This window comes from Gobio gobio (assembly GCF_949357685.1).
Source record: "Gobio gobio genome assembly, chromosome: 22".
Taxonomy (NCBI): domain Eukaryota; kingdom Metazoa; phylum Chordata; class Actinopteri; order Cypriniformes; family Gobionidae; genus Gobio; species Gobio gobio.
In genome coordinates this window covers 44485855-44497933 of record NC_137118.1, presented here as the reverse complement: position 1 = coordinate 44497933, position 12079 = coordinate 44485855, and the positions used below count along the sequence as shown (strand labels likewise).

At 39.7% G+C, this 12079-nt stretch overlaps 1 protein-coding gene across 3 annotated transcripts in view; it reads right to left on the bottom strand.

Moving 5' to 3' along the window:
• The window catches only part of ttc28 (tetratricopeptide repeat domain 28), a 442541-nt gene that overhangs the window by 89492 nt on the left and 340970 nt on the right, over positions 1 to 12079 (bottom strand). For all 3 annotated transcript variants that reach the window (XM_079805114.1, XM_079805115.1, XM_079805116.1), the window contains one exon: positions 2293 to 2800. In XM_079805114.1, coding sequence (XP_079661240.1) covers positions 2293 to 2800 — 508 coding nt within the window. The remainder of the gene's footprint in view (positions 1 to 2292; positions 2801 to 12079) is intronic.

The window sequence follows — 12079 nt, the reverse complement described above, 5'->3', positions numbered from 1 at the left end:
ATTTGGTGCTGTAACTAGTAGTTTATAAAATTGACAGAATTTGAAAGCTCAGACTGTGTTTCATAACAAAAGTAACAAAGCTTATTGTGATTATTGGATGGTAGGCGTGCAACAAATAGTGTCTAGTGAAGTTTTGTTCACACATCAACTGAAAACAGCACAGATTGAAAGTAACATGTTTACCTGTTGTAGTTTATCCACATTGTGAGCATGAAATTGACAATGACATAGTCAAAACTCGCCATTGGAGAAGCGCTAATTAAAAGTAATCGTTAGTTTTGCCCGATTCGGACGGGTTTCTGCCCATTTTGGCTGTTTTGAATTTGATTGTGTGTAACCGGTCCCACTCAACCCGCTTTGTGCGGGATTCGAACCGGGGTCTCTGGCAAGGTAGGCGGGCACACTAACAAGGACCCTAAGACAGCAGCGAGCTAGCATCAGTTGGTTTACTCACACAGGTAAATAGTAAACTGCATCTATATAGCGCTTTCAATAGACCCATGGCCATCCAAAGCGCTTTACATCTTGCCTCACATTCACATTCATACACCGACAGCGGTGTCAGCCATGCAAGGCGCCATCCAGCTCGTCGGGAGCAGATGGGGTTAGGTGTCTTACTCATGGATACCTCTACACTTGGTCAGGTGGAACCGGGGATTGAACCACCAACCTTCCGGTTTGTAGACAACCTACATCAGGGGTGTCCAATCTTGTTCTTGGAGGGCCACTGTCCTGCAGAGTTTAGCTCCAACCCCAATTAAACACAGCTGAACCAGCTAATCAAGATCTTATTAGGCATACTAGAAACTTCCAGACAGGTGTGTTGAGGCAAGTTGGAGCTAAACTCTGCAGGACAGTGGCCCTCCAGGACCGACTTTGGACACCCCTGACCTACCTGAACCACTGAGCCACTGCCACACAGCTCTTGCTGGCCTACGTCTGTTACACTCTCCCCCCTAAACCTCACTCCCATCAGGGTCACGGCACCAAATGTAACCGGTCTCGACCCGCTCCGAGCAGGATTTAAAATGGGGTGTCAGGCATGGGAAGCGGGAGCACTAACAAGGATGCTAAAGACCGCAGCGAGCTAGCATCAGTCGGTTTACTCACACAACTCTTGCTGGCCTACGTCCGTTACACTCTCCTCCCCAAACCTCACCCCCATCCGGGTCACGGCACCAAATGTAACCAGTCTTACTCGACCCGCTCCGAACAAGATTCAAACTGGAGTCTCAGGCATTGGAAGTTGGAGCACTAACAAGGGTGTTAAAGACCGCAGCTGCTTGTGTCAGGCCTAAGCGTGCCTCTTGAGGCCAGGGGAGTGAGGTTTACTCACACAGTTCTTACTGGCCTACGTCTGTTACACTCACCGCCCTAAATCTCACTCCCTTCCGGGTCATGGCACAAATGTAACCGGTCCTACTCAACCCGCTCCGAGCGGGATTCAAACCGGGGTCTCTGGCATGGGAGGCAGGCACACTAACAAGGACGCTAAAGACCGCAGGCGCTAGTGTCACGCGTCTCTTGAGTTCAGGGGAGTGAGGTTTACACGCACAGCTCTTAACTGGCCTGTAAAAAATTATTTGGGCAGGTGGACAACATTTGGGGTCAGTTTGGCGGTTTCCAGGTCATGACATTTTTCTATTATTTTAATATGTCCCTTAAGGTTCACTTTTAATCAGACACAAAGATAGACACCAAGTGGTACTCAAGCACCTGCTTTTTCGGCCTCTAACTAGATAAGTGCACTTTTGATTTTGCAAGACATTTATATATATAAACTTCAGGACTGTTTGTCACCGCTGTGAAATTAAACCACTACCAAAACATCTCAATACAGCCAGCCTAATAGCCCTCATTAAGCTTAACAACAAGCAAGTTGGTCGGACTTTGACGTAAAATGGAGTCAGGCAAGGTCGGAAATGCCACCAAAATGAATAAAAATGCCCCCAAAATTCAAGTTTTGAACTGCTCTTGTATGTATTCTTGTATTTTTTGTTTACAACATAATATAGTTAAGCAAGATCACACAGGCAAGAGTGCTATTTTCTCGATTATCAACAAGATTAAAAAATCACTTCAAGTTGAGTATACGAACTGAACATTTTTTAATTTGTCAAAAAACATTGTCAATTTGGACTGTTTTTGCTCAATTTTGCCAATGAAAACTTGGCAGCGATTTGACAAATGACTGAAAAAAAAAAACATCTAATACGAAACTAAACTAAACTCAAACTTAACAGACCCCCCCCCCCCCCCAGTTCTTTGTGAACAGTGTTACCCAATGCTCACCCAGGTTTGATGAAGCTCTGCCCTCGGCGGCGCGGTCCTTCAGGCCTTCTGCGATGCTGAGCTGTTGCTCGTGGTACTGCTTCGCCCTCTCCAGGTCCTGCATGCATCGGGCGGCGTGTCCCAGCCCTGCGTACGCCCTCATTTCGATGCTCTTCTCCTCCAGCTCCTGCGCGAGCTCCAGCACGTGTGTGTGGTAGGACATGGCCTTGTCAAAGTTACGCCGATAGTGGTAAGCACTGCCCAGGTTGCTGTAGGCGCGCGCCTCCTCGCGCTTGTTGCCGAGGCTCTTGGCGATGCTCAGGTGCTGTTCGTGGCACTGCACGGCGTTGTCGAAGTCGCCCATGGCGATGTAGACGGCTCCCATGTTGCCCAGCTCACGGGCCTCGGAGAGCTGGTCCTTGGACTGTTTGGCCAACAGGACGCACTGCTTGTGGCTGGCCAGGGCGTTGGGGTAGTCGCCGATGGCCGTGTAGACGTGACCCAAGCTGCTGAGGGCTGAAGACGCCGCCTGTGGAGGGACAGAGAGAAGATGCAATGCTAAAATCTGATTGGATGAGCCACGTTTGAAGACACTTTATGCCAGGTTCAAAGAAGATGAGGACAAAAAACATTTTTTCGTGGCTTATCATGATGGGATGCATCATCTTTGAATGTTTAAAATTGAAATTTGCTGCATGTAATCATGTAAATGTTGATTTGTTTAAGTTGTACAAACTACTTTTATAGTCTTTTTGAAGCTCAAAAGTGTGAATCACTGTCAATTTTCATTATATGGGAAAAGTAGTTTAAACACTTGTTAAATAAAACTGAAACTATAAAAAAAAATTGGTCATTGAAATAAAGCTGAAATAAAATACATAAATATTGGATGGTAAAATTAAACTTAAACGAAACAGAAATATTGACTTGGCAATTCAATTAAACTAAATGAAAGTTGAAGTACTAGAATTGCTAAAAGTAACACTAAATAAAATAAATTAAAGATATGAAGAAATATAAAAAACTATAAAAAATAACAAAAGCATATAACAAAATTACCAAAACATACAGAATGAAAAAAAAAACTAGAAATATTTTAAACTAATAAAATAACACAAGCATGTTACAAAATTACTAAAACTTAATAAAACAATTGAAACTGAAAATATAAATTAAAGCTACTTACAAATATATAAATAATATATAAAAAGAAAAAACACATAATACAATTACAAAAAAAAAATCTAATTCAAATATTAATACACTTTAATATTACATAAATAATATTAAAATGACACTGAGCTAACCCTTTTGTCTCTAAAAGATTAGGTAATTTGTGTTATGAGAGCGAGATGATTTCATTATTCATTTAATTGTGTTATAATTACTGATACACATGGCCTCCTTTGTCTTACTGCTTTATTTCATATTAAACAGTGATTAGATAAGTAAACACAGCTCTTATCCTCAAAACATATGGCAAAGTTGTGTGATATCACTACATCCCATTACAGAGGCATTGAGAAGAGCATGCGGTGCAGAAAGCGCTCTGCCATGTAATGTGTCGTCTGCCGAGAACAAAACCCGTGAAGCCTCTCAAGTCGGAATCTTAGCAGAGACGCTGATCTCTCGCAAAATCCGTAAAAAATATGCTGAGGCCTTGTCGAAATCTCCTCGCGGCAGGCGCAAGTTCTGCTGGGACTCGAGAGACAAAGGCCGTCTCCCAGAATTACATGCTCGATGGGAAGCCCATTAGCCACAAACAACTTCCTGCAGCAGAATCAAAGTCGTCTAAACGCAACGCAGTCCTCTCGACGGCCATCAAACCAAACTGTGAAAACTGACTTTCAAACCACCAATTCATCGTTGTCAGTCACGCGACATCCATAGTCCAGCAGCACAGCCCCGTCAGTTTTACATCTGTATCAAGCCACAAATATTTAGATCAATATGGCACTTGTGATGCTGCAGTATTTCAATCACTAAAAACAGCGGGATAAATATTGAGAATAAACAACATCTGTAAAGTTACGACCAGACATGTTCACAAGTCCCTGCGATCCAAGTCAAGTCTCAAGTCTTTGAAGTTCAAGTCCAAATCAAGTTTCAAGTCATTTTTTTGCGACTTAAGTGCGGCTCGAGTCCAAGTCGCAGACTCTGGTTACGACGCTTTTCAATGCGAAAATAGCTTTTTAAGGACTACAATAAATGGCTGATAGGGACTACAACGAGCATATTCACAGGTTAGTGACATCACTAACTAGTGTTGGGTCCGAGTCCACCTTTGTCGAGTTCGAGTCAAGTCCAAGTCTTAAACAATCAAGTCAGAGTCCAAGTCCGAGTCCAAAAGGGGGCGAGTTGGACTGGCCCGAGTCCAGAGTGTAAATAAATTAAAAAAAGATTAGAAATTGCTATTGTAAATTTTTATTTAAATTTGAACCTTTCAACCCATTAAACCAATGGCAATATAAAATTGAACAAAAATACCACGATTACATCTAGCCATTGCCCATTTAACATTTTTATTTTGTCAACAGATCAACTAGTTTCCAATCAAAAATGGTTTCAAACAATAGAATGGACATAGATATATGTAGAACTTCTATTATAACAAGTGCTAGAAAAACACAAATTAAGTATTTTTTTTATTATTTAATGCCTCTGGTATCACCAAATGCTAATGTTTAGGGGTGGGGGATACGAAAATCTTATTTCACGATAATGATATGTTTTCTCAAGTAGGATTATTCAAGTAAGAATAAATACTATAGAAATTGAATAAAACAATGAAATGTAAAATAAACAAACTTCACTGTATTACATGTACAGTGATTTTTATTAAATTTACTAAAGTTAGTCAAGAGTGAGTGAGTGAGTGAGTGATTTTCTCTTTGTCTTGTGTTGTTTTAAAACAATAATTATTATTATCAAAACAAATTATTGCTGACTTTGAAGACATTGTCCTAGCCCCGCATTGCGATCCAGTGTGTGATGTGTGTATTGTCTGCAAGCATAAGATGGCGCTACTGCTGCCTGCCGGTGTGGTGCGGTAAAATCACAGGCGGGGAGATGTTAAATAATTTCTTATTTAAGTTTTATGCTGTTACACATGACGCGGACTCGACTGCACTCTGGATATTTTCCGAGTCCAAAATGTCCAAGTCCGTGTCAAGTCCGAGTACAAATTCACCCGAGTGCGTGACAAGTCCGAGTTCATTCAAAATCCAAGTTCGAGTACCCCAACTCTATCACTAACCCTAAAATGTACATAAACCCCGCCCCTGGGAACACACAACACAGGAGGTGAGGTCATGTTGAGAAGACGACAAGATAAGTTAAAACCGTAATTAAACTAACCTATACCTGTTCTCTCTTCATGCAGTAGATATTCTCTGGCTCTGTGCATCTTACAACAGTTCCCACACGAGCGATTTATAGATTATCGATGACTATAATCAATGACTTGAAGATAGATAACACATCAGCTACATAAATTCCTCAGCTATCCATTCAGAAACGTCCTGTCTCATTCTACATGTCGTCACTTCTTCTTGAGTCTCTCTATCATTGTCCGACTCCAGTGTGTCTGCGTGAGGTAATCGGAGCTGCTAACACGAGCTCTTGAAACTCCGCCCTCTTCTAGAATGGGGGCCGGGAGCAGCAGCTCATTTGCATTTAAAGGGACACACACAAAAACGGCACATTTTTGCTCACCCTCAAAAAGTGACAATTCTAACATGCTATAAAAATTATCTGTGGGGTATTTTGAGCTAAATCTTCACATACACACTCTGGGGACATCAGAGGGGGCATAATAAGACCCCTTTAAACTTAATGTGGAAAACACTTAAAGTGCCTTAATCCACTAAAACAACGGTAACAGATCAAACGCAATACCTTATTAATGAAGCATACTATATACAGCGGATGAGCCCAGAATATGAATGTCAAGCGCTAAATGGTTATGATGTTTTTTTATGGAAAAACGCTTAACAAGAAACAGCGCATTGCATACATGTGACATGTGCTGGGTCCAAAATGTGTAGCAATGAGCAAATCATCAAAAATGAGTTCTTGTTATTTTCACATTCTCTAATGAAAAACCTTCAAAAGGTAAATATGTATGATTTGTTTGAATCTGACAAAACACCTGTTTGAAGTCGATTTTGCGAAAAATCGATTTAACGTTTTCTAAAGGTTCCAAAACAAAATCACCAAGCAACTATACCTTAAAATCCCTGGCAATAACACCAAATGTGGCACACATGAAGTCAAAACCCATATCTATAGGCAACAAAAACTTTTTATCCCCATGATACCACAATTGTTAATGAATGAATGAATGAATGAATGAATGAATGAATGAATGAATGAATGAATGAATGAATGAATGAATGAATGAATGAATGAATGAATGAATGAATGAATGAATGAATGAAAGAATGAATGAATGAATGAATGAATGAATGAATGAATGAATGAATTATTAATAATGTCACACATCAGATGCTTTTCCCCAACAGTTAACTAAACGTTCACACAAGTCTTAAGACATAACAGATGATGTTTGCATGAATACTCGCCAAGACAGATATTTTGAAAACTGTAATTCTGTGTATGTGTGTATATTGGGATCACGCTCCGTCTAAGTATTTAAGTCTTCTGGCAAAATTCTAATCACACGCATTCTTTACAAAGATTGGAATCCTAAAATGCATTGCAAAAAAAGTGTCTGTTTAGAATAACATCCTAAAATGCTACTATATCTAATGCTACTAGTTTCTACAGCATAAACAGTGTATGCACAATTTCTGTATGCATGGAATGACCTGCAATATATAAAACATAATAGTACGCAAAATGCTTTATCCAACAATGCAATGCAATTGACATTACATGAAGTGGAAGTGAACTACTGTTCAAGAGTTTAGGGTTGGAAAGATTTTTTTATGTTTTTAAAAGAAGTCTCTTTTGCTTACCAAGCCTGCATTTTTTAAATACAGTAAAAATAGAATCCAATTTAAAATAACTATATTCTATGTAAATATATAGCAAAACGTAATTTATTCCTGTGATCAAAGCTGAATTTTCAGCCTTCAGTGTCAGATGATCCTTCAGAAATCATTCTATGATGATTTGCTGCTCAAGAAACATTCATATTATCAGAGTTGAAAATGTATATCAGAAAGTAAAGATAAAACAATTCACTCCAACTAAAAAGGTACCATTTTAGCCAACATTTGCATGTTCTGTACAATTTCAAGATGATTCGATTATTGTGCTATTATTACCCAAGCGACACAACAACTACAAACTCTGTCCATTTGAGTCAGGATGTGGCCTATGTAGACAGCAGACAGCAGGGCAGCGCACTAGATTCTGGAACATAACTTATGTTACACAACCACTTGACAAACAACAAAAGACAGCAGGTCCAACTTCGGCCTTGACGCTACATCAATCAAACTATAAACAATGATTAAAACACAACCACATGTTTGCCGCAGATATCTGCTCTATTTAGGGAGTAGCGGGGATGGTTGCTTCTCGATGAGGTGCTGGGACGGATGCCCTGATACAACAGAAGGTAAAACGTTTGATTTCGGGGCACGCGGACAAAAGACGAACCTTGAGGGGCTTGATCGTCCAGCCCAAGGCCTTCAACTCTCGCTTTCCCAGCGCCGCCTGGAACCAATTACCTCCAGCCATAAAAACTTCCAGCAGTTTGCCTGAGTTTAAAGGCTCCGGGACATGTTACACGGTGAGGCAATTACCCTCCATCAGGAGAGAGGGCTTCAAATGTGCAGAGATATGCTATCGGCCCGGCGTGTGCCCTGTTTGAAGCCACATTTCGGGTCAGTCCTGGTTTTAAAGATGACGAATTGTGGAGGAAACTCCTTTTTCAGGAATCTATTACAAAGTAACTCGTATAACCTAATTAACATGCTCACAGATTGTATGTGTGTTGAATGAGAGAGGTATGTGAGCACAAGTTTATTTGAATATTTCCCACAAGCTGTTGGTTTCAGTTGCGCTTGAAATTATTTTTTTTAAGCTTTCTGTTAGTAAATGCTGCTATAATTTATGCCTGTTGTATACTATGGGGCTGTTGAATGCTTGATTCTGATTGGCTGATGAACATTATGCAATTATTTTCCAGTAAACGCATGGCTAAAGTAGTTCCAGGCAGGTTTTGGTTGGATTCCAGTTACGTATCACTTCGCCAATTGATTTCAGTTATTACAAATGTCCTGCAACAGCCAAAGAAACAAAAGACCAAGACAATAAATATAACAAACAATAGGATAAAAATGTCACGCTATTTCCATGTTTTCCACACAAAATTACGTTTAATTATCTATGGAAAGCACACTCTCTTGAGATGTCTCTCATGTCTTGAGGTGTGGTCTCCATAGTATAAGCCGAATAATTGGAGGCCATTGAATTATTAGAAAAATAATGCATGTCAAAGAATCCAGGAACCACAAAACAAATTAGAAATGATATGGTAAATTCAATGTTATTGATCCAAAATGAACACATTGAAAACAAAAGCACTATGTTTGAACGCTTTAAAAAAAAAAATCAGATTTAGTTTTTGGTTCTTTAACGTTTAAAAGAATGGTTCTTAAAGGTTCACCCAAAAATGAAAATTAGCCAATAATTTACTCACCCTCAAGTCATCCTAGGTGTATATGACATTCTTCTTTCAGACGAATAAAATCGGAGTTATATTACAAAAGTCCAGGCTAATCCAAGCATTAGAATTGGATTAATAGTTGCTCTGTTTTTGTTTTGTCCCAGAGCCGCGTGGAGCAGTTATATGATGGATAGATGCACTTTTTATGGACTTCAAAAACAGAGCAACTATAAATCCAATTCTAATGCTTGGATTAGCCTGGACTTTTGTAATATAACTCAGATTTTATTCGTCTGAAAGAAGAATGTCATATACACCTAGGATGACTTGAGGGTGAGTAAATTATGGGCTAATTTTCATTTTTGGGTGAACTATCCCTTTAATACGAATCTGAGGCAGAAAAACGCCTTTAAGTTTATGAGTGTAGCTGAACAAAACAACACATTTACAGTAGTGGCCAAAAGTGATGTTCGGCAGGGGAAAATCTTAATCTTTAAAAAAATTTAAATAATATTTGAATAAAGGGTAAAGATTTTGTAAGCATATTACAGAGTTGTGCTTGGAGTCGATTGTTTTATTTGTGATAATAACGCAATGAAACATGAAAAATTGTGCGACATAATTTTTGGCCAGACTGTCATACTAAGAAATTATGAACACCAAATAAATAGTAATAACTGATTATGCTGTAGTTTGCCTTTTATGCCAAATCATTTTGTCAGATAAATACCATAACCAAGTTTTGTTCTTGCCTTATATTTAAATTATGTTCCTCATATTTGGATGGTTTAATCGAACTTGTAGGGTCATTAAAGGAACACTCCACTTTTTTTGAAAATAGGCTCATTTTCCGACTCCCCTAGAGTTAAACAGTTGAGATTTACCGTTTTCGAATCCATTCAGCCGATCTCCGGGTCTGGCGGTAGCACTTTTAGCATAGCTTAGCATACATCATTGAATCTGATTAGACCGTTAGCATCTCGCTCAAAAAATGACCAAAGCAATGATATTACGTAGAGCCTGAAAATAATGTAATATCATTGCGCCGCTGCACTCATGGTACGGCTCAAAGTTTCTTGATTATTATGCAGGATTGAGAGTATAGTTCCTAGCCATATCAGCCTAGAAAATCACAACTTTTCATTTTCCGTCAGTCTTAGTACACGATGTAACTACAGAAGAGTCAAGTTTTACATAGGGAAAATATAGAACCTCTTTGGTCATTTTTGAGCAAGATGCTAACGGTCTAATCAGATTCAATGATGTATGCTAAGCTATGCTAAAAGTGCTACCGCCAGACCCGGAGATCGGCTGAATGGATTCGAAAACGGTAAATTTCAAATGTTTAACTCTAGGGGAGCTGGAAAATGAGCCTATTTTCAAAAACAGTGGCGTGTTCCTTTAAAAACAAACACGGACATCACTTCTGGCCACTACTGTATATTGTGAATCAGTGATGACTAGTTCAAACACAACTAACTCAAACACACACAGCGTCACACACACCTCACTGGACATTAATCACCTGACCGCTTACTCTCTGTTTCTGTTCATTATTGTACAATTATACCTTGCACTGCTATTGTTGTGTGTCCTACAAATCAGCTATTCATCTCCGGCTTTGCTCACAGTTTCAGATCCGTGGAACGGTTTCCTTGGAAACCCCACTGGATTTCTGTTAGAGGGCTGTTCACTGGGAGAGCCAATTTTCGATAAAGAGGGATTTTGCACCCTCCTCTCGCTGATTTTCCCAAGTCAGCGGCTTTGCCTCTGTGTGTGTGTGTGTGTGTGTGCTGGCGCAGCACGGATTCACATCTCGACAGGGAGAATGACAGGAGAGAACCGCACTCACTTTAATTCTTTAACCTGCTCTCTCTCTCTTTCTCCAACTCCTGCCACGGCGCTCTCAAAGGTGGACAAGTTGACGTAAACCTTTGTTCTTTGTTCAGAAGTGAGGTCATGAGAAAGTCGTGGACATCTTAACTTCAATAAAAGCCGTCTGTGGGGACGTCTTTGAACTGACGCTACAGACGATGAGCTCAAATCTACAGAGTGAGAGTTTAATGGACTGACATCACTGCAACTCTCATTCAGACATAAAAAAAGTACGCTGCAAAAATGTTTTTGTTTTTTTTGGCTTGCTTTCCAGTACAAATATCTAAACATTCTAAAATCAAGACACATTTACTTGAGAAGCAAAATGGCTTAAGATATTAAGTTATTAAAGGGACACGCCACTGTTTTTGAAAATAGGCTCAATTTCCAGCTCCCCTAGAGTTAAACAGTTGAGTTTTACTGTCTTTGAATCCATTCAGTCGATCTCCAGGTCTGGCGGTAGCACTTTTAGCATAGCTTAGCATAGATCATTGAATCTGATTAGACCGTTAGCATCTCGCTCAAAAACTTTGCTGCCATCCCATGAGTGCAGCGGCGCAATGATATTACGCAGCACCTGAAAATAGTCCCCAGCATTCTCTCTGTGTAAGCAGGTTGTCACGTTGGTTATGTTGACGGAAGTGAGCCTATTTTCAGGTGCTGTGTAATATCATTGCGCCGCTGCACTCATGGTACGGCTCAAAGTTTCTTGATTATTACACAGGAATGAGAGTATAGTTCCTAGCCATATCAGTCTAGAAAATCACAACTTTTCATTTTCTGTCGGTCTTAGTACATGATGTAACTACAGAAGAGTCAAGTATTAAATAGGAAAAATATCAAAACTCTTTGGTCATTTTTTGAGCAAGATGCTAACGGTCTAATCAGATTCAATGATCTATGCTAAGCTATGCTAAAAGTGCTACTGCCAGACCTGGAGATCGGCTGAATGGATTCAAAAATGGTAAAACTCAATCTGTTGATGCGGTATACGAAAATAGTTTCGTCTATCAACACGAAATCCACAACTTTTTGCCGGAATGGTCTGAAAATGATACAAAATCAGACAAACGAATGGTGAAAATCAGGTCTAGGAGGAGTTTGAAAAAGTAGGTAGTTTGGCCGACTATGGCAAAATTGGTATATATGTTCTCGCTATCACCCAAGGAATCTATTAAGACCAGTTCCATTTAGGGTTGGGTACCGAAACCCGGTGCCAATATGGTTTCAACATATGTGAAAACAGTGTTTTCAACCACATCATGTTTATTTATTCAGACATTTAAATGCTCA